Source organism: Rhineura floridana, chromosome 4, assembly GCF_030035675.1.
Source record: "Rhineura floridana isolate rRhiFlo1 chromosome 4, rRhiFlo1.hap2, whole genome shotgun sequence".
Classification (NCBI taxonomy): Eukaryota; Metazoa; Chordata; class Lepidosauria; order Squamata; family Rhineuridae; genus Rhineura; species Rhineura floridana.
The window spans coordinates 101,366,312-101,390,381 of record NC_084483.1 but is presented as its reverse complement, the minus strand read 5'-3'; the positions used below and the strand labels follow the sequence as shown (position 1 = coordinate 101,390,381).

Here is a 24,070-nt window from a genome sequence, read left to right as displayed (position 1 = left end):
CCGACAGGAGCTGAGGAAGGTCCGGTTCGGAATAAACCTCCCGCCTGGGATAAAGACCAAAGATATGATGAAATTTTAAAAGGTGTAGGCCTAGAAGTAGGCATTGTGAGAGCAGGGGCACAGGATATCAATTCAGAAGGGCAAAATTACCACAGGCCAAACCACAAGTGCCAAAGACACTTGAAGAGAGACACTGCTTACAAGTGCTTGTACGCTAATGCTAGAAGCCTCCGAACCAAGGTGGGAGAACTGGAGTGCTTGGTCTTAGAGTAGAGCATTGATATAGTGAGTATAATGGAGACCTGGTGGAATAGAGAAAACCAGTGGGATACGGTTATCCCTGGATATAAACTGTATCGGAAGGACAGGGAAGGACGTATTGGTGGTGGTGTCGCTCTATACGTGAAAGAAGGCATTGAATCCAGCAAGCTCAAAACCCCAAAAGAGGCGGACTCCTCCACAGAATCGTTGTGGGTGGTGATACTGTGCCCCAGGAGGGATTTAATTCTGGGGACGATCTATCGTCCCCCTGATCAAAATGCTCAGGGAGACCTGGAGATGAGATATGAAATTGAGGAAGCATCCAAACTAGGAAATGTGGTAGTAATGGGTGACTTCAACTACCCGGACATAGACTGGCCACATGTGTGTTCCAGTCATGACAAAGAAGCAAAATTTCTAGATATTCTAAATGACTATGCCCTAGACCAGTTGGTCATGGAACCGACCAGAGGGACGGCAACCCTGGACTTAATCCTCAGTGGGGACCGGGACCTGGTGCGAGATGTAAGTGTTGTCGAACCGATTGGGAGCAGTGACCATAGTGCTATTAAATTAAACATACATTTCAATGGCCAATTGCCAAGAAAATCCAACACGGTCACATTTGACTTCAAAAGAGGAAACTTCACAAAAATGAGGGGATTGGTAAAAAGAAAACTGAAAAACAAAGTCCAGAGGATCACATCACTCGAAAATGCTTGGAAGTTGTTTAAAAACACTATATTAGAAGCTCAACTGGAGTGCATACCGCAGATCAGAAAAGGTACCGCCAGGGCCAAGAAGATCCCAGCATGGTTAATGAGCAAAGTCAAGGAAGCTCTTAGAGGCAAAAAGTCTTCCTTCAGAAAATGGAAGTCTTGTCCGAATGTGGAAAATAAAAAGGAACACAAACTCTGGCAAAAGAAATGCAAGAAGACAATAAGGGATGCTAAAAAAGAATTTGAGGAGCACATTGCTAAGAACATAAAAACCAATAACAAAAAATTCTATAAATACATTCAAAGCAGGAGACCATCTAGGGAGGCAATTGGACCCTTGAATGATAAGGGAGTCAAAGGTGTACTAAAGAACAATAAGGAGATTGTAGAGAAGCTAAATGAATTTTTTGCATATGTCTTCACAGTGGAAGATATAGGGCAGATCCCTGAACCTGAACTAACATTTGCAGGAAGGGATTCTGCGGAACTGAGACAAATAGTGGTAACGAGAGAGGAAGTTCTAAGCTTAACGGACAATATAAAAACTGAAAAACCACCGGGCCCGGATGGCATCCACCCAGGAGTTCTCAAAGAACTCAAATGTGAAATTGCTGATCTGCTAACTAAAATATGTAACTTGTTCCTCGGGTCCTCCTCCGTGCCTGAGGACTGGAAAGTGGCAAATGTAACGCCAATCTTCAAAAAGGGATCCAGGGGGGATCCCGGAAATTACAGGCCAGTTAGCTTAACTTCTGTCCCTGGAAAACTGGTAGAAAGTATTATTAAAGCTAGATTAACTAAGCACATAGAAGAACAAGCCTTGCTGAAGCAGAGCCAGCATGGCTTCTGCAAGGGAAAGTCCTGTCTCAGTAACCTATTAGAATTCTTTGAGAGTGTCAACAAGCATATAGATAGAGGTGATCCAGTGGACATAGTGTACTTAGACTTTCAAAAAGTGTTTGACAAAGTACCTCACCAAAGACTTCTGAGGAAGCTTAGCAGTCATGGAATAAGAGGAGAGGTCGTCTTGTGGATAAGGAATTGGTTAAGAAGCAGAAAGCAGAGAGTAGGAATAAATGGACAGTTCTCCCAATGGAGGGCTGTAGAAAGTGGAGTCCCTCAAGGATCGGTATTGGGACCTGTACTTTTCAACTTGTTGTTTAATGACCTAGAGAGGAGTGAGCAGTGAAGTGGCCAAGTTTTCTGATGATACTAAATTGTTCAGGGTTGTTAAAAGAAAAAGGGATTGCGAAGAGCTCCAAAAAGACCTCTCCAAACTGAGTGAATGGGCGGAAAAATGGCAAACGCAATTCAATATAAACAAGTGTAAAATTATGCATATTGGAGCAAAAAATCTTAATTTCACATATACGCTCATGGGGTCTGAACTGGCGGTGACCGACCAGGAGAGAGACCTCGGGGTTGTAGTGGACAGCACGATGAAAATGTCGACCCAGTGTGTGGCAGCTGTGAAAAAGGCAAATTCCATGCTAGGGATAATTAGGAATGGAATTGAAAATAAAACAGCTGATATCATAATGCTGTTGTATAAATCTATGGTGCGGCCGCATTTGGAATACTGTGTACAGTTCTGGTCGCCTCATCTCAAAAAGGATATTACAGAGTTGGAAAAGGTTCAGAAGAGGGCAACCAGAATGATCAAGGGGATGGAGCGACTCCCTTACGAGGAAAGGTTGCAGCATTTGGGGCTTTTTAGTTTAGAGAAAAGGCGGGTCAGATGAGACAGATAGAAGTGTATAAAATTATGCATGGCATTGAGAAAGTGGATAGAGAAAAGTTCTTCTCCCTCTCTCATAATACTAGAACTCATGGGCATTCAAAGAAGCTGAATGTTGGAAGATTCAGGACAGACAAAAGGAAGTACTTCTTTACTCAGCGCATAGTTAAACTATGGAATTTGCTCCCACAAGATGCAGTAATGGCCACCAGCTTGGATGGCTTTAAAAGAAGATTAGACAAATTCATGGAGGACAGGGCTATCAATGGCTACTAGCCATGATGGCTGTGCTCTGCCACCCTAGTCAGAGGCAGTATGCTTCTAAAAACCAGTTGCCGGAAGGCTCAGGAGGGGAGAGTGTTCTTGCACTTGGGTCCTGCTTGCGGGCTTCCCCCAGGCACCTGGTTGGCCACTGTGAGAACAGGAGGCTGGACTAGATGGGCCACTGGCCTGATCCAGCAGGCTCTTCTTATGTTCTAAGGGAGATGTTCCTCATTTAATGTTTTAGAAACACACCCTGAAATAGCACCATTTTGAATATATATCGCAGACAGAAGTCAAAAATATTTGCAAAAGGACCTTTTATTATGAAGGTACTGCATATATAGAATTCTTTAAACCTCTGAGGCACTCCTTTTTCGTTTTAAGTGGCCATCTCTTGTCAGAGTTGGATGATGTCATGTTAATTTGCAGGGCATGATAGAGGCTGGACTCCCTTTATCTCCAAGGCTTTGCTGAAGTTAATCTCTAGAGGCTTAGCCGTTCCTTTGGTGAGCTTCAAGGACCTAATACATCCTTTGAAACGGATGTTGGTGGTCAGGCCAAACTGATTCAGCCCATCTGTGAGGAAGGGAAGAAAAAAGAAGGTAATAATTCAGACCTCTCTCTCTCTCTTCTAAAAAAAAGTATTTCCTTTGTATTTCATTTTATGTGAGCCATTTGTGAGTAGAGAACAATGTGAGCAAAAAAATGGGACCCAACTGAGCCCTTATTGCTCATGAAAGGGCTTGTCATCCAGTCTCTCACCGGAATGTGATCAACAACAGCAGTAAGGAAGAGGTTGGGAGAAGAACTTGCACTTCCCTCTGCTACCTTTCAGCCTGTTCTGAAAGATCCTCTAACTTTTTGAGGAGTGCACGTCAGGGGAGAGGAATCAGTAAAAATCCCTCCCCTTCCATTAGCAGAGGCTCTTGCTCGATCAAAAGACCCTCCATGAGTGCAAGGGCACCACTGGATTCCACTGAGCTCAATCACCCCAAAGTGCAGAACACGGAATAATGAGCTCAAGTTTCAGGAAGCCACATTTTGGCTGAATATCAGAAAAAAACTCCTGTTAGAGTGGTACAACAATGGAACCAATTATCTAGGGAGGTGGCAGGCTCTCTAACACTGGAGGCATTCAAGAGGCAGCTGGACAGCCAATTGCCAGGTATGCTTTAAGTTGGATCCTGCATTGAGCAAGGGGTTGGACTCGATGGCCTTATAGGCCCCTTCCAACTCTACAATTCTATGATTCATTATGTTTGATAAAGTCTCTATCAAAGACATTTTGATAAAGGAACCCTAGGCATATTCCTGCTTTTCACACTGGCAAAATTGAATCGAGTTAAATCTCCTATTTAATATTTCAATACAACCTCATTTTGGTAAACGAATGAAAGCACTCATCAAACATTTAGAGAGATCAACTGTATACTTAAGAGACCATACCTATTCTTGTGTTCCAGCATGACTTCTAAGATGGACAGGGAATGCCCTCTTAGGTTTACCATCTGCCTGCTAAGATAGGCATCCATAGTGGCACTCTTGGCGTTTGCCCCCCAACTTTAGAATTCCATTTCCCTGAAGTCTCACCAAAGCCTGAGCCTGGATCTTCCAAGCTTATTCAAATTAGCTTTTCGTGACCAGGGATAGGGAAGAATAGGGTGTGATGAGGGATTATAATTGGTAATTGCAGCTTTATGTTTAACATAGAGTTAGCCAGCTGATGCTCTTGAGAGGCTATACATGAAATCAATTAATCTAAAATATGAGTAGTGGACCTGTAGCCCTCTGGATGTTCCTTCAGATTCATGACCATGGGCAATGCTGGTTGGGACTAATGGGAATGGTAGTTCAACAACATCAGGAGGGCCACAGGTTCCCCATCCCTGATCTAACAGATCCTAACTCGTTTTGAAGGTAAACAAAAATGCACGCTGATAGATTGTTCCAGGCTGCATTCAATATATAGGTCCACATGCCACACACACATATACATATATACAGGAATCTTTGTATGAGTCTGCAAAACATACGGTGATTTTGATCAGTTTTGATAGTACCAACCACTTGTTACCTATCACTGCAATCAGGTGACAATGTCAAAAGTAACTGGACCAACCATTTGTGCATTGGGCATCACACAGATGCTTGTAGGCAACAGTCTGCATGGAGGCCTGCTGCTACTTTTCAGAGGGCTTGTTTTTCTACCTCATGCAGCATGTGGCTTGATCAAGACAATATATTCCTCTATATTTTTTTGGTCCCAGGGATTTTTGCCTTATGAAACATATCACTTTGATAAAACAAAATACTGTCTAGTTTGTGTACTCACCAGGATATCCTCCAACAAAGACAGGATCATTAGTCTCTGCTGAAGTGGAAGCTGCATTTGGACTGATACCTTCTACATGGTAACTATCCACGGTCAGCATTACACGGTGCTTTATCTTGTGTGCAATAACCTTGTGCCACTGTCCATCACACAAACTACCTGGAACAGCAGGTTCATAGATGGCAGAGAATCGACCTGCACCATTATCGACATGGAACATCACCTAGAGAGCAAATTACAAAAACAATTAGGAAAACCAATTAGCTATTAAAACAAAACGAAAATGTAATGTGCTAATTGGAAGCCCGGCTACTGTGCTGTCAGATGTGATCTGCCTTAAAGCTGTTAGTTGATATACAAGGTAGAAAAGCAGACTGGTATATGGCATGTTTATGGTACAGATCCTCCCCATTAAAGGTAGTAGTGGCTTAGTTATCTTCAGCAAAAGCAATGTTTAAATACTTAATCGACATAAATGGATGAAATTATGCTATACTCAAAGATCCACTTGAAATTAATTTGTGGCTTTAGGACCAGTCTTGGCAGGAAAGCTCAAAATTATGGATGTACTGTTTGTCAATTTGCTACTGCCAAACTAAAATGGATAATAGACACCAAATACTGTTTCAGCAATGTTTTTTATGATTAAAATGTTTGTAAGTACTTGTCCAACTTGCAAAGACATTGCTCTATTATCTGCACAGCATTATATGGAACATAATAGTGTCTATATAGAATACCTTTCACAATATTTTACAAGAACCAAGATAAGGTTGGGAAAGGCAAACACAAGTTTCATCACAAGAGACTTTTTGCTCCCTATTTCTATGAATCTGGGTTAAGCGTTAAAATGATATTCTAACTGTGAAAGAGAGACAGAAGAGTCAGGCTCTACCCTGCAAGTCAGGGTAACACCCATTTAGACGTAACACATGGATTCTGGCTTCAGTTGGCCTGCAAAGCCCTCAAAATGCCAAGGGAAACCCTTTTCATGCTTCACTAGGAGTACTGGGTCCCAAACTAGCATTGGTGCAAAGACAAAACCTGAGATCTTGTTGCCGAGTCTATGTCAGCCTTCTCCAAAGATGGTCTGGACTACGACTCTCATGTTCCTGACCAGGAGAAGTAAGTAAGGAGGGGTGGTGCCGTGCTGCTGTTTACTGAGAGGGAGCAAGATGAGGTGGCAGACAGGTTGGTGCTGTGTGGCTCACTGATGGAGTCAATCTGGCACTCCTGCTGATGTGCCCACACAGTGCTGACCTCCTTGCCACCTCTCCCCTCCCAGTAAGTGCTCTGCTCCCAGGAAGCCAGGTATATAGCACAGCCCCTTCTCACTGACAGCTCCCATTGACTGTTGCCCATGCTGGCTATGGCTGATAGGAGTTGGAGTACAAATTATGTAGATGGCAGCAGGTTAGGCAAGGCTAGTTTGCATAAAGTGGCTGAGAAACAAAATCTAGTCCAATGCAATTTCGCCATACATACATTTTCATCTACCAACTCAATGCCAAGTCCATCCATTTTTTGGCTGCTGATCCCCAAGAGAACACCATTTGTCTGAGTTGTACGGAACTCAAATTCCACTCGCAGATCTAGCCCCACTTTGTATGCTCCAACTGAGAAGTGAGGAAGACAGTGTAAAATACAGAGTCTCAGTAATGCCATGAATAGCATTTTTCCATGTCACATAAAGATTCATAATCATGTTATGGTCAATATTTCACAGTGACAGAAAACACACTGTAGCTAAAAAAAAAGAAGGAATGGGACACAGGTACACTATACTCCATAAGCATTTTCCTTCAGTAAGTGGTTAATTTCCCAGCAAGGGAAGACTTGAGTCCATCATGCGCTGAGGAAGATCTAGATGCTCAGCCCCAGTCCCTTGCCTTAGAGGACTTTGGTGGGAGCAGATGGCAGGCAAAAAACAAAAGGGGAGGGCTCCATCATGAGCTAAGTGAGTTTCCAGCTGCTCAGGCCCACTCCCATGCTTCAGTGGGCTCTGCTGTCTAGTACACAGACACCAAAGGGCAACACCAAGGTAGATCAAGGATGCAGGCATGAAATACTACCTGAATAATCCTGTAATCATAGGAACATTTCTGTTCATCATACAAGACTTGTCTGTGATTTTTATTTTTAAGCTGCCTTAAGATTCGCCCTGGGCTATAAATATTCTAAAGAAATAAATCTACCAAAAAGAAAGGTTGCGGTACTATGTCCAAAATAATTCCTTCTTGAGGGAACAGGATGTTACATAGAAAAAGAGGGTGGCACTTATGATAGGTGAGACTATCCGCCAGTTGAAGTTTCTCTTCTGTGAAACTGTAAAAAGCATACAAATTCTGTCCTGAACTGACTTCCGGGAAGGGTGACTTCGCTTGTGCCTGCTTTTGAGACGGGCTCCCGCCTCAGAAGAAGCTTATTCAGATATAAATCAGTCAGAACATTTTTTTTTTGACTGATGAAATTTCTCCTGGGTAGGGAGAAATGTAGAGATCAACCTCAAAAGCCTGTTTTTGTTGGGAGGACTGGATTTCATTAATTTATGAGAAAAGGTCCAGCCAGCAATGCCGGACGGACTTCCGAACAAGCTCTATCTGATTAATGTGATACGTTTATCTTTTCTTCAAAGAGAAAACGGACTAACAGGCAAGCACCCTTCTTTCTATTTTTTTTTTACTTGGTTTAAATTGTTGCAGCAAAAAGAGATTTGTCAAATGAATCAGCTTTAAAGAACTTCTGGGTGAGCTATAACTCTTCTCTGTTATTCACGAAATTAACAGCTTATCTCTGTTTCTATTGCAAAAAGCTGTCCTGGAAGTGCATTCTAAAGATATAAACAGAAGAGGGATTTCTATTCCGAGGAGAAAAAAATAAAAAATATGAACTTTGGAACATTATATTGTCTGGGACTATTCTCTTTTTGGTCTATTTTATTTTGACGAATCTGCTTCTTCACGACGCCACTAACTGTTTTGATGCTGGGAACTAAATTTGTTTTGTATTCTTGAACATAGAGAGATAAGGCAGGCTGCTCTGTTTATACTGTGATGTCATCAAGCCTGGAATATTAACCCAATTGTTGCTGAAATAAGAAGTGGTTCTTCTTTATTTTTGTTTTGTTTTGTTTTCATGGTTTTAAAAATGGGAATCAAGAAAGTGGCTGAGAATCTGGAAGTAATTATGTTTCAGAAAATAATGGATGAGATTGAGATAACGAAACAAACCCTGCGACAGGGCAGTAAGGAGCTGAAAATTGAACTGAGCAAAATGACGCAGGAGCTTAAAGAAATAGGGGATCCTGTGAGAGAGGAGAATGAGATCAGAGATGAGAAAAGAAAAAATAAAGGGAAGATACAAGCCCTGGAGATTGGAACAAATGTGGAATTGGAAAAAGATCTGGAGTTTATGGATATTAGAAATAAAATCTACTGTTTGGAATTTAACGTTATCTCTGAAGAAATTAATGAAGATATTAGAGATAAAGTTATCAATGGCTTGGATAATTTTCTGGACTGGAATGACGTGATGGAGCTTGATATAGAGAAAATCTATGGAATTAACTGCAGCCATGTGACAATGGAAAAACTCTTAAGAGATGAGCCAGTGCATTTTGTAAAAAAGAAGAACAGAGATATGACTTTACAACAATATTTCAGCAACTTACTCAGAATTGATGGCAAGAAAATATTTGGGATAGAGGAAATTCCCATCAGACTCTTATTATATGACTATGGTTATGACAGCAAGATTATTATGGAATACTGATAATGGAAGATTGGACACTGAAATTACTGGACTTAACAGGACTATTGAAGATGGAAGATGGAATTAATATGGATAATGGAATAATGGCTATTGAAATTATTGGACCTAACAGATTTTGATGAGATGGATTAATCGATATGTTTATTTGGACTATGGTTATGACAATAAGATTATTATTATTATTAACGAGATGGATTAATCGACATGTTTATTTGGAGAAAAATTGATAGATATATTTCTTAAAGAATTGAAACCTCTCTTTGACTTTTTGTGGAAAGAATAAAGTAATGTCTATGAGATTTGATGATTAATTAAGATAACTACTGGAGGAAAGTGATTTTATAATATAATTTAAGAGACAGGATTGTTATATATTGTAGACCTATAACTGATCTGCGACAAATGGGAAGTCAACATTTTATTTTTTTGTTTAATCATTTTTGTTTTGTTTTGTTTTTTGTCTTTGAATGTTTTATGATTTTGTTTTGTTTGTTTTATGAAAATTTGAATAAAAATTATTGTAAAAAAAAATAAAATTCTGTCCTGAACTGAAGCTAGTAATCCTGTGAGCACCTCAGGTCCCACACATGCTCTTCAACATCCTGCCTGAAGTGCTAGCTGGATTTGTGCTGGCACTTCCACTCACTGTAGCTATGGGAAAAGGGCTGACATCCAACTGCTTGAGCCCATGGTAAGCACATGTGGTGTGCCACATGCTACGTTTGGCTTGTGGCCTTCACAGCTAGCTCACCTAACTGAGGTTCAATGATTCATCTCAAAGCCAAAAGAAACTGGGGTCCCTATCTGGACAACACAAGGTTCTAGGTGGATGTGCATGCAAAAAGATAGAATTGAAGATGATGCTCTGAGACTAGCAGAGATGGCATGACCTGGTTCTCAAACCTGTTGGGTTAAGCACCCAGGCCAAGGGCATATGTGTGTATGTGTGTACGTGTGACTGAATAACGGAGGCTATATGAGTTCCTTTAAGGATAATTGAAACAAAGCACACCTGGAAGAAGACGAGGCTGGGATCCTATGTTGCTCCACGTAAGAAGGAGTGCAATTTGCACCAACTCTCTCCCATCTGCAGTCCCTCACATTATATCCCACACCATTCTCAAAGACCCTGTAACCCACAGGACCAGACTTGTTCCATGAATGAAAATTATATTGCATTGACTCAAGGAAAGTTAGACTCCAAGTCAAACTCTTGAATAAAATAGGATGATTAAAAATATATAAATGTTTTAGATTTGTTGAGGGAGCTATAGTTGAAATTGCTCAAGCACTTTTAAATGAAATCCCTGTGTTTTCAGAAAGGGTTCTTCTTTCATGTATTGATAAACCTTTAAAAATTTCATCACAACAGCCACAATCATGCACAAGTCCTGGTTATTGCTGTTAGACAAATTCAATTTCAACAAGGCTTGTATAAGAAACAATCCCTGTGGGTCATCATAAAAATCTATATTTCTTTCATTCTCCTTCTTCACTTTTCAGCATTTATCCTCTGATCTATTCATCCCTCCCTTGCCAACTGTCTACTTAGGAGGGCCCAACCATGATTTCAAAATAACAATTGTTAAAATCCTCTGGAGTTCCTTTTAAGAATGAAACAGTGCACAACATTACCTGTTTTGGCAAACCCTGTTCCTGCAAAGTATGTTCCTTTCTGTGCATTGGCAAAGCACTTTCCAACCTTATAGCTGGAGGTAGGATTATCCAGATCAACACGAGACTCTGTCATTTGAAAATTCCGCATGCATCCATCAATGCTATAGACAACCTGAGGAAGGGTGAAAAAGGTGTTAGTATATACAGAGTCATCTAAAATGCATTTATCTCACAACTGAAAGACTCAAATATGGCATCAGTGAATAGCTAGCATTTTTACTCATCGTTCTTGTTGAAGTGACCAAGACTTATTACATGACTATTATACAAAACACCTGACAGTGCGGCAAGTCTCCTTTTATTTTCTGTAGAATTACGTTGTGTAGAGGAAATTCTAAGGATCCAGTTGCCCAAAATGTGGGTCACATTTTTAAGCTTCGCAAAGGTGACATAAAAATGCATGGTATAGCAGCATGCCAAATTCTGTTAGAAATATAAAATGCCATGTTCTTTCAAGACTTGTCCCCTTACTGGGAAGAACATATTTTCAACATCACAAATGAGTGGTTGTGAGATTAGTGTTGCTAGCATTTGTACATCTCTTGGACCAGAATGCAGCCATGCTAAGAACTGATGTAACTTCCATTGTACAAGCAAAAATCAGATTGTCAGGCAACTGATTTCTTGTTCTTCCTATTGTATGACTATGCAAATAGCTTCTTTTGTGTTGTGGAAGCCTTAGCTTTGTTTCAAATTTTCTAGCTTTGGTTCAGAATTGTGAATGCGGAGAATGAAGGGTAGACTGTTTCCATTTAATGTACCAAGAGAGAGAACAAAAAGATGTCCCGAGAAAAATGCTGATGTAGTAATGCAAGTCGTGCAAACAAGAAAAGAGCAACCAGGTTAGGAAAGCATTTGCAAGCCGTGTGAATGTAACCCTTAGACTTTAAACTGCTGTTTACCTTTATTAACATTTAATTTCCTCTGTTCTGTGTGAAAGACAATAGATACATGTCAAGTTGACATGCTAAAATGACATATTAAAATGATGACATACTGTAATTTGGTTACATGTGCTTTGGGGAATGGTATAAATATGTGCTGTAAAAATTAAGGGGGAGAGAACTTGCAACTTCATGGAATCTCCACGTTAGTCTAAATTCTCTCAAAATGGCTATTTCAACTTGCACAAAAATAAAGGCGTCAACGGAGCTGATCTAAATACAGTGTGAAGCCTTGTTTTTCTTCCACGGTGTTCTGCTATCAGGTAAACAGTACACCTTTCCAAGCCTTAGACAAAGCCAAAAGGATTCAATACTACATTATGAGGGTTCTAATTTTTATCCTGTGTTTTACAGTAGGTTCTTAAGAGATTTTTTTAAATAAAAAATGTGTATGAATGTAGAATTTAAAAAAAATATACGCATGGAATTTTGGGTCCTCTTTATATTAACCTTAAGTAGGAATTGGGTTAATGATACATTTCATATTTGACATGCTGTGTCTGTATTTGACAATTCATGTACCAAAAAACAAAAAAACCTTTCATAAGAACTGGAACTAAATAAAAAAATGTTTATGTTCTCTGTGGGAACTTTGACTTCTGATTGAGGCTCCACAAAGCTGATGCTAATGTAGAAGCACACCAGCAGAGCTAATCCCTTGCCTCTGCCTCTCAGTAAGTATCAGTGATGCAACTGACCACAGGTCAGGTGAGTGCCCCTCCCTACCACACCATCTCCTGCGGGGCTCAACTCATGTATTACTGGAGCACTTTGAGACCTGCTACCTCATGGCAGGATGCCACGCAACTCTGAACACCTTGGACTACCTGAATGATGGGGCTGCTTCCTGTGTGAGTATTGCTGGCCCCTGCGGATGGGCACTCTTGGGGTGGTGAAAAAGGATCAAGTCACTCAACATCAAAGGGAAGGTTAAGGATACAATTTTTGTACTGAGTGAACCTTGAGTCTTTGACATCAAGAGCAAAATGCTCATCCCTATCTTTTGTTCACAGTCATGTGCTGGACAATGGTAGTAAACACATAACAAACAATCTTCTCAGATTTTAAAAACACAAAAAGTCTTCTTTCCTTACTGGACCAATTCTTTTAGTTGTATAATTAACTGGTAATCCTCCAACATACAGCATCCCCACAACATCCAGAATATCAGCTTTCTTTGGGCTAGTAGTCCTGTTTGTTGCACCATCAACTAAAAGGACACCTTCTTGCTTGGTTCGGAATATTTTTATCTGGTAAGAAGACAGATAATCAGTACATCATGATCACCACTACTACTATATTTTTATGTTATATAGGTTGCAATTCTATTCACACTTGCCTGAGAGTAAGCTCCACTGAACACCTATTTATTTTTATTTATAAAAGTATTTCTATACCAGCACATCATGAAATATCAGTGCGGTTTACAATGTTAAAACATAAAACACCACTTGAAAAAATAAAAATACAGACAATCATTAAGACGACTGGTTAATCAAAATAAAAATTAAACAGTTACAAAGGCCGGTCAGCATAAAAAGGTCTCAAGACTTTTTTTTTACCTGAAAGTCATAGCCACGATGCGTGCTGAATCTCTGCTGGAAGAGCATTCCGCAGCATGGGACTGGCAACACTTTTGAGTTAACATGCCTAGGACTGGCCTGCTATGCAACATCCCTCAGATTTGAATGAATGCTATTTTACCTTCCTTTCAGATAAATAGGAACATGTGCGTCAGTAGCAAACAGTGTGGCAGGGAGGTGCCACTCACCTGACTTCTGGTTGATCACATTGCTGCAGCTTACTGTTAGTTAGACAGGGAAGGGCAAAGGAGCAAGAAGGTTGGTGTGGTGCATTTACACTGTGCCAGCCTTGTCCCTCCCCCTCTACCCCCTGGCAGGCAGCAGCAACACAACTGAATGGAGGCCAGGTGATTGCCACCCACCCCATCACACTGTCTGCTACTGTGTGCCTTACAATCCTATGCATGTCTACTCAGAAATAAGTCCACTATATTCACTGTGGTTTACTTCTTAGACTGCAATCCTATGCACTCATACATAGGATAATTGAATACAGTGGAGTTTACTTCTGACAAATATGCATAGGATTGCACTGTTCCATTATGAGGTTCTTATGGACCATGGCTTTTTTAAAATTGCTTTTGAAACTAGAAAATGACATGCATACTGAAAATGTGGCATAAACAATATTAATAAATAAGAACTAGTACAGAAGACACACAGCCACAGATTTTTTACCATAGCACTCTCCCCACTTGTGGTTCTCAATAACTGGTATTTGGAGGCATATTGCCTCCAACAGTGGTTGTAGAGGAGTGGAAGTAGAAGTAGCTAGTAGCTACTTATGCCCTATGAAGTACTAGGGATGAGGTGGAATGTTACCGTTTGCTCTTCCAAGTGAGCATGCATGAGTTATCTACAAGTGCTGTTCAAGAATAACTTTTATAAGGGCAGGAAAAAGCTAAACAACAATGGAATAGTATACATGCATATCCTGGTACATTCTTTTTTCCCCTTTTAACCTTTCAAGGGAGTGGAAGCAATTAATAAGATGGATGGGTTCTCTGGCAGGCCTATCCTGAAGTGTTTAGTCAGCAGCAAAATCCAATACCAGGAACATGAAAATGGGATATCTGTACATAAGTTAATCACAGATCTGATTAGTCTTCAACCTTTTTAAATCTGAAACCAAACTTCAGCCCACACGTATATTTGGGGACTCACTTCTTATTTTTTTTGTTTTGCTGTATATTGTATATTAATAGTGCTGCTGTTGCAACCTACCCTAGGTCAGTAGTGGGTCCCAGCTGCTCAAGTGAATAACAAATGATCTCAAGAAAACAAAATGATTTTATTGATTTGCCTCTTAGAGGAGTCTTCTTAATTCAGACCAAGAGACAATCGTTTTAGTCTAGGAACCTGTTTTCAGTAGCAGTCAACCAAACTCCCATCGAAAGCTGGCATTAGTGTTTGAATAAACTCCATGAGAGTATTCATGACACCGTTACTTTGCTGTATTCAGTGACTTGGATCCAGACTTTGCTCCCACTAGTGGAAGAGGGGAGGCAACTTTTTGCCAGTTCCACCTTCTCCTACAGCCCCCTGCATCCTTCCAAAATCTGATTCAAAGGTTTGGGGGACTCTCTGGAACAGTGGTGTGACTCTTGCCCATTTCTGACAGTGGGATCCTTCAATGGATCAAAAAATGCCAGTAGACTAAAGAAGCCTTTCCATTTGTGAACAGCTAAGTTTGGATCCAGCCTATTGCTTCTACAGAGCTCCCCCATTTTTTTTTCTCTGCAGTTTTGCACATAACCTAATTCTTTAGCTGCTAGGCCATCATCACAGCGTACCTTATGCCACCGGTCATCATTGATTTTGTTGGGAATCATTGTGCTGGTATTCCCATGTCCCAGGTCATAACTGAAGTATGGAAAGCCATTCTTTATCTGAACAGTGGCAAAATCAGCATGATTGATCCGAGCCATATAGAAAAGCAGCCCATTTTCAGCCTTAGTTCTGATTTCAAATTCAATGGTGAGTCTATGGGGGGGGGGAGAGAAAGAATAGAAAGTCAGGAAACATCTGTTTTATCTTTCATTCCTTCTCATAAAACCAACATTGCCAAAGGCAAACTTATTTATAAGAAAAATAAAACCAAAATACCTATTTCCTATTTCTGAACTTGCCAAGGTATATGGATGCAATATTCATGCACTTACAGCACAGACTTAATTTAGAGCTTAAACAACATATATTTTCTGTGGTGCAGAAAAATAAGAGATAAATACTTGTTCGTCTGCCACAAAACGCCAGTGCTTCATCTTAAGAGCAAATTGTCATAACTAGGCTTTCTTTTTTCTGAAATGGACAGGTGTGAGTTCTGAGGTTGGGAAGATGTTCATTTGGTTCATATTTTAACAGAAGTTCACCAAATGTGCACTTCCTCAACCAATATGCAAACTGAAACACTGCTCTGCTTCAAAATTCACACTTCTCTGAATTTTACAATACAGTTCTCCAACCACAGAACATGTAAAAAATGTGTATATTAGTGAAAAGTGTATACCAAAATACATATATTAGTGAAAATAATGTACAAAATACATTCTATTAGGAGACCTTTGCTTGCAAAAATGCATATATTGTACAAAACTATGTACAAAAATGCTTTTAGTAAGAGAAATGCACATGAAAATGCATACAAATGATCTTGTGGCTTTTTAAAAAAACCCTCAAGTTAAGACTTGAATAATGAAAAACTGAGAGGAACCAAAACTGACAGATTCATCCATCTGAGCATGCCCATTTGAAGCAAAGCTGAAATGTTTAATGAAGAGGGGTTAAATTAGAAGTCTGAGAGTTGAAAGTTGGCTCCCAACCGGAATCCACTGATGGGAAAACCTATGGAAAGCCCTTGAGTAAAAAACCAAACCAAACCAACAACTCCCAAAGAATGTGATAAAGGTGAAAAGTGCAATACCAAGTGCCCAAGACTGGGGGTAGGAGATACTGGTAAACAGCCAGAAGTAGGGATAAGGGTAGAACATGAGCCAGACTGCTAAGTAGAAGGCAGGAGTACTCACTGCAACCAAGGGTGGCTTCACTTATGGCATGAATTATGAAACCCTGAAAGGGAGGGATCTCAACACCTTAAGAAGACAGTAACACATGCTATCCATACACTGATTTAAAAGACATGAAGTCTGCCCAGGGCCCCTTAGAAGACTTTGGAGGGATAAGAAGAGGATGCCATATCTTTTCAAATGCATGCATGCCCATAGAACCCTTTTCCCCAAATTACTGGATGGAATCTGTAGGCTCCAGCAACCATGCTGACAAGATGCCGTCCCAATGTCTACCGAATCACAGAAATATACTCCCTGGTTTTTGAAAATTCACATTTTTCATTAATTATTGCTCTGTAATTGTGAAAAACTTGGCTTGGATCCAGTGATTCCATGAGCAGAACTCTACTCATGGAATACTCCCACTAGCAGAAGGAAGGGGAAGCAACTTTTGCCGATTCCTCCTTCCATTTTCAACCTCTTGCATCTATCTCTCTCCAGAACAATGTGGGAGATGGAATGGAATGGGGGAGCAGGGGGCATTGGCAAAAATAGCTTTCCCTCCCCTCTGCCAGCAGGAGTCTCCACTGGTCACAGTCCTTTCTGTTAACAGAAGGAACATTTCCATTTGTGCAAGAGCAAGTTTGGATCCAGACTCTTATAAGTAAAAATAAGACATAAAATAGATGAACTCAAATCAAAAGTAGCACACAAGTAATGAAACAAAATTTAAAAAGAGGCTCATGTAAAGCTGTGAGGTTGTCTTCTATATACATAACTGAAACATGTATTCCAAATATTCTGGCAAGTTTTACTGTATTTGTAAACGAAGTACACAATTTATATTTCAAAATGTATCTATTATTTCAAATGAACCACAGAGTGTAATCCTATGTACATCTATTCAGAAATGAATCCCACTCAGTTCAGTGAGACTCTCTCTTAAACAAGTATGTATCGGATTGCATTTTAGTGCCTGTAGTTTGCAGTATAAATAATTCCAGGAAATTAGTGACTTCCAGCAACACAGAAATGGTCTTGTCTGTGACTTAGTAAATATAGACCAATTAATTCCCTTTCCCTGGCATTTTTACTTTATTTCTCTTTGCTCTATTGAGCTTTTTCAGATACTAAAGATACTTTTTCACATATTACAGAGCTGTTCTAACTTAGGAAAATGGTTTCAGGTTTAAAATGGAATTCTTGCTAAGCGTAAAGTCTAACTGTGCAGCCGAAGTTTAGAAGGACAAGAAAACATTCATATGATTTTGTGCAGTATGAAAACAAACTTGGAAGTCATCTTGTTCAGTTCCTTGAATGGTGGCTTCCTGATTAAAAACATATCTAGCATGCCACATCCCACACTACCACCATGAATTTCTTCAACACTTCATCTCAAAACTGGACGTACGTATTCTTAACTTTGGTGTCATCAAATGCAACTGCAATATGGCTGTTCCTTGAGAGGCCGAATTGCTTGCCACCTTCCAAGGTAATTGGCTCCACATCAGCAGCACAATGTTCCTGAAAAACAGAACACTTTCATCATCTCTTCATCATTATTCTCTATTAGTTTAGAACACAGCTCTTCCCATCATTCCAGCATCTCTGCTATGTAAACAGCAGATTTCACTTCCTGCTGCCCAGGAGGTGTGTCCCAGAACATTATGCCTCTTTCTCCTTTTTTAAAATATTTCTTCTGCTAGCCTTTTTGCTTTAAGTAGAAGCCCATAGTAAGTGATGCTGCATCTGTGCATTGCTGTTTCAGCTGCTTTTTGGGCCCTAGCCACTAAAACAGTATCCGAGGTTAGGAAAGCAAGGCAACCTCAGCTTTTTATGTCCTGCTTATAGTACCAAATGGCCCTGCCGTGTCAGGGCTGGGGAAGGGAAGTCAGATGTTTGAGCCCAGCACCAGCCTGAATTGTGCCTTGCACATGTGTGAAAGCCCTCATTCTGGATCCTCTGTGTCACTGCTTCAGTGCAGAAGAGGATAGGGTTAGGCTGAAAGAAAATGTGTACGATTTATTTTATACAAGTAAGCTTACATGTAAGCTGAGATGTGTAATTCCAGTGGGTGCAAAAATGTGCCGAACTGTAATCGTATCATGCAGAATGGAATACAGCTTTCTAGGATGATAGCTAATGACTTTCTTGGAATCTTGAGAATCTCAACTTTCATCTGAAATATAGCTCGAATAATTACTCTAATAATGATATATACTTGGATAGACTCAAACACTAGAAATCTACAACAGTGACAGTGAAGTTGATAGCCCCAACATAGTTCTCTTTCCATATATACACACCAAAGAAGAAAAGATGGATGAAAGAGAGAGAGAGAGAGAGAGAGAGAGAAAGAGAGAAAGAGAGAGAGAAAATAGGAGGGGCTTCCTGACAAATATATTCTAGTTACTTAAATTTTATATGAAAACTATTTATCTTTTACCTTTGATACTCCAGTTATAGACCTAAATCAGTGTCATATAAATAAAGAAAGACATGAATCTGAAATCTGAATGTCATCTTATCTGCTTTCAGTTTCTAGTGGATATATTATGAAGAAGATAAATGAATGGGCTGACATAACCAAATCCCAAGAGAAAAAATGTAACAGGGCGAAATGAGGTCCAAATATATATATTACAACACTTTTTGTTTAATAGCCCAGGGCTAGCCACATCCTTTTGGCTGTTTCCATTCCAAGTCAGTTGAGACCTAAAGAATGCAAGGTGTGGAGTTCTTTCCATATAACACTTTCAAAACATCATAAATAATACATTAGGAAAGAAGACATTTATACTTTAAAGAGGAATTTCCCCTCTTTTGATTTTTCAGCAACATGCAAATAAATATTCAGAATGGTGTGAAACTGGTTTTCAAATGGTTTGCTGGGATAAACATTCTCTTCCTAATCCAGCCCCTTGATGCAATTACAAGAGGGCACAAAATATTATAGGCACTTCCAGATGTAGTTTTTTTGTAAAAAATTGATGTCCTGAATCAAAGTGTTAGTCATGAAAAAATCCACACATTCAGTGTGCCAGTTACGGATGTTGCTGATAATCCAGATGGACCAGCAAGATTTGCATGGGCTGCCATTATGCCCCAAACAGCAATCTTCACATTAAACTCCCACAATTGGAAGATTATTTCCTTTGGGATACTTCATATTGCATGTCCTGGTTTAGTGCTACCACTGAACCAGATGATGTCTGGAAGAGCCCTGTTACAAATGTGTGAGGATAGTCTTTCAGCCGCTGACCATTGACTAAGGAAAATTTCCCCTCTTCCTGCACATTCAGTGTCCATCTGTTTCAGCACAGTTATATATAATGTTCCTGTCAATTACAACCCGAAATAGGTGTATATATAATTGCATGTACAATCCACCCACCTTTAATTGGTGTGGACCAGGAAAGAAAATAAAGATGCTTAATAAAACCAAATTATATTAAATACTACAATAGACCAAAAACATTCAGACGGAGTAGCTGAAAGCATTCATATTTACTAGAAATGCTTTCTAAATGGGAATATAACTTTTTTAAAAGCTTGAAACTTGACAGCCATGTGTGTCGCAGAACGGCTTAAAGAATGAACCTTTTAATGAATTCTTTTAGCTGAAATCTGATTGATGTGACATTGCCAATAAGACAGGAAAACAATACCTTTAGTAGACCTGCTTGATCAAATGGGAAGACTGCTGTCTGACTATCTCACACATTTGTCTGCAAAGCTGCACTACCGGTGGGGAGAAAAAGCCATTTAGTAGCAACATCACTGAAACAGCACTGCAGTTCATCTAGCAGTGTTAAAGAAAACAGGGATGGGGACAGATTGGGAAAAACACTAGGAGATACCGTCACAGTGCCAAAGTCAGCTGAAATGTTGGCGCTCTTCACTTCGGCAAGAAGCGAATCCTAAGAAGCAGTAAATGACATGAGGCAGAAGCAGCAATCACTGGTGTTGTCTCGCTACACACATTACAGCATTTGCAGCGGAAAGAGATCCATTGTGGGACTCTTAACATGCAGAATATCCAACCTCATTAGTCTCTCTTATTTTAAAAACCAACTTCTTCCTCAAAAATGAAGACCAGCCCCTATTCAAAGTACAAATGGAGGTCTGTTTATGTTTGTATTAAGCCCGCAGCACAAAATACAGGACAAAGTAGCAGCAAATCAAATACAAAGAGTGAACCCGCAGCAGATGGAATCCAGGAGCAAACACAATTAAGCAATCCTAAGTGGGCCAGGGGGCATGGAGCAGTGGATTGTCTGCTTCATCTGCAACCCTACAGGTTCCTCATGTTTGGGGGTGGTGGGGAATAATTCACTTTATTTTTTTTTGCTGGGCTAGCTCCAGAATAGAAAATTCAATTTAAAAACAGATAAAACACACTATAATTTTAAAATACATAAAACCATTTCAAAATGGAACAGAGCAATATATATTCAACAAAGGAGATGGGTCACATAAAAAACCCAGAAAACCCTTAACTGTCACAGCCAAAATAAAGAGGTGCGTCTTCAACATATGGCAAAAACTGTATAACGAAGATGCTAGACGCGCTTCTGTGGAGAGCAAGTTCTACAATGTAGGGGCTGTCACAGAGAAAGCCCTCTCCCGGCCTGCCTTTCCCTGCCCTTGTGAGGGTGGTGGAACTCATCAGGGGTTCTGAAAGTCATGTATATGGAATGAAGCCAAAATGGCTAAGCTTGTAAGCAGTACTTTATAAAGTATATCAGAACAAATATCTAAGACATTCATGGCTCAGATGATGCAACATTAAGGAAATAATCCTTAGGTCGCTGAATATAAAATAAAATTACATTGGTCTAAAAATGTATTAAGAAGTGTGGACATTCCCCCATGTTTAAGGTTGTCAAATAACCATTTTAATAGAAACACATTTTAATGTGGTAGCTGTGTTGGCTTGCTGCAAAAACAGAGTTTCTTGCGACATTTTCAAAACAAATACACATTTTGTTATTTCTATAGTAAAGGCCTCTTGGGAATGTATCTATGCACTACTTAAGAGTGCTAGGCATTCTAAGTAAAGGGGCATCCATGATTATAACCTGACAAAGGTATCTCAAAAGATAATTGATATCACTTCAACATTGTTGTTGGGGAAAATGTTGATCTCCCTGAACTCTTTTCTTTTTCTGCAAGGGGAAAACTTAAGACAATGTTTGTTCAACTTCAGGTAATGTGGGAGGCTGTATACTGAGTCAGACCATTTTAATAGTAGCATTTTAATAGTAGTCCAGTATTGTGTACCTGACTGGCAGCAGTGCAAGGAAAGAATGGTCTCCTACTTGATTTGCTTTTCTAAACAGAAGCCAGGGATTGAACCTGGGACCTTCTGCATCCAAAGCATGTACTACTCAGTAGGCCTCTGGACATAGTAGGATTTTTCTTTTATTTTCACTCAAAAATTAGCCATTAATATAAAACAAGGGTTTATTTTTTTTTAAAGTGTTGCTATTACATCATTAACTAAATCATTACGGGGAAAAAACTCATTACCAAAATTTGGACTGTAGTTCTAAAGGAACCATTTAGTGACCTGGAAGCAAGTCACTGAACACCCTTGAAATTCCTTGTACGTGTAAAGGGCATATGTGGATCATCTTTTTTGGGGGGGGGGAATTGCAGGACCCTTTTACTGGAAGCTGTCTTGTACTGAGTCAGACCATTGGCCCATCTACCTCAGTAATTCAAAGCCAGATTTCTCAGAAGCCAGATTTTGTCTGAACATCAGGAAAAACTTCGTAACTGTTAAAGCAGTACAACAGTGGAACCAATTGCCTAGGAAGGTGGTGGGCTCTCCAACACTGGAGGCATTCAAGAGGCAGCTGGACAGACACCTTCTGGGTATGCTTTAACTTGGATTCCTGCATTGAGCAGGGGGCTGGACTTGATGGCCTTGTAGGCCCAACTCTACTATTCTATGATTCTATAAAGGAAATCTTACTGAAGCATTCATGTTCTTTGCTGAGACATCCTGGCAGATCTTAGTTCTGTACATATAAAACCATTATCACCTGTACAGCATCATTCCACAAAAATATTCAACTATCTAGAAGACATAAAAATACTATCAATTGGTTTATCAAGTACAGTACTGTCTATGCCAAATGACAGCAGGTTGAACCTGGATCTACATACAAAGCAGGCACGCAACTGCCAAAGAGGGTTTGACCAGTATATGAACCCAGAACCTCTCACACCTTATGAGAGAATTATGCCAGAAGAGTAATAATTTCTAACCAACTAAGTCAGAGATGGAGAATCTGTGAACCTTCAGACATTGTTGGACTCCAGTTCTCATCAGGCCCAGCCTGTATGGCCAATGGCCAGGGAAGAAGGGAGTCGGAGTCCGACAACATATTGAGAGCCATAGGTTTTCCGTCCCTAAACGAAGGCTGCAATCCAAACACACCTGGGAGTAAGTCCCATTAAACCCAATGGAGCTTACTTAATGTACAACATACAACTTTATTACGGTCATAGACCCAAACAGTTTGTAAACAAATTTACCGTGAATATATAATTATGTTCATTTAAAATAATTACAGGGATATAAACAATACCGTAGAATGAAAATACAGATAGGCCAAGCTGCAAAGATTTACATATATAGGGACACCTTCATTTCTTGGCTTGTTGTAAATAAAAATTAAAATAATTAATGAAATCAGCAATACATATTGTGAACTTGATCTTTCCGTAGTGATTGAGCTACAAAAAGAAATTTAGCAACTGATTCTGTTAAAATTTTGTCTGTATCAGATAGAAGAAAATAAACTATTCTTTCTGGAGAACTATCTGAAAGACTAGAAATAAAAGGTAAAATAAATTTGGGTCTTAGATTATTGAATATCTCACAGTTTAGTAAAACGTGTTCTAGAGTTTCTGGTATATTCAGATTACATATGCAGTGACGGCTTTCTACGGGAATACCTTGATAGCGACCTGTTAGAAGAGCAGATGGTAAACAATTAAATCTTGCTCGAGAGAACAAGAATCTATAGTGTGTAAAAGTTAGCTCTTCCAAATATTTTGCTGGGGACGGGAAGCAAAAGTTCAATTTAAAATGAAGTGGAGAGCATGATGTTTGTGCCTTGGAGATTAGATACTGGTAGTCTAAATCTTTAATTAGTTGAATTATTACCGATTTAGCCAGGGCAAAGTCCCATGATGATAGAATTTCAAGGGATAAACCCAGATAATTTAGTTTTTCGCTAAAGGACTTTGTCCAAGAGCTGACAAAAGGGTCTTTCCAAATTAGGTGTGAGAATCCTGAAGGAGGTTCAGAATAGGCTGTCTTGAGCCAAAAGGTGAAAGCCTGGATCCAAGCTGTGCATTCGATTGATGAAATTCCTGCCTCTAATCGAAGGCCAGCTGGAGAGGCACATTTTGGGAGACCGAAAATGGACCGAAGGAACCCTGAGAGCACTGGTTCTATTTTTTTATTAAAATCTATAATCCAAATTGGGATGCCATATAATAGTTGCGGCAGAATTTTTATTTTAAAGATTTTTAAAGCTGCAGGAATGAAACTGCCACCTTTGGTAAAGAAAAATCTAATGGTTGCTCTGGTAATATTATGTGCAGCTTGCAGTGCGACCCGAATATGATGATTCCATGAAAGTGTAGAGCTTACTTATGAGTAGACATGTACTGGATTGCAGACTAAGTGATGTACGGTGTTGTTGAATTTACTGAAGCTTAACAGCTTTATTTCATATTTTTCAATAAAAATAC

The 24,070-nt window shown here is 39.7% G+C and overlaps 1 protein-coding gene across 10 annotated transcripts in view; it reads right to left on the bottom strand.

Moving 5' to 3' along the window:
* Positions 1 to 3,282: 3,282 nt before the first annotated feature.
* Positions 3,283 to 24,070, bottom strand: part of LAMA2 (laminin subunit alpha 2) — a 748,112-nt gene continuing 727,324 nt past the window's right edge. For all 10 annotated transcript variants that reach the window (XM_061623807.1, XM_061623808.1, XM_061623810.1 and 7 more), the window contains 7 exons: positions 17,709 to 17,821; positions 15,083 to 15,272; positions 12,801 to 12,956; positions 10,721 to 10,874; positions 6,800 to 6,930; positions 5,315 to 5,537; positions 3,283 to 3,558 (listed from right to left, as the gene is read on the bottom strand). In XM_061623807.1, the coding sequence (XP_061479791.1) occupies positions 3,401 to 3,558; positions 5,315 to 5,537; positions 6,800 to 6,930; positions 10,721 to 10,874; positions 12,801 to 12,956; positions 15,083 to 15,272; positions 17,709 to 17,821 (1,125 nt within the window). In that variant the 3' untranslated portion in view covers positions 3,283 to 3,400. The remainder of the gene's footprint in view (positions 3,559 to 5,314; positions 5,538 to 6,799; positions 6,931 to 10,720; positions 10,875 to 12,800; positions 12,957 to 15,082; positions 15,273 to 17,708; positions 17,822 to 24,070) is intronic.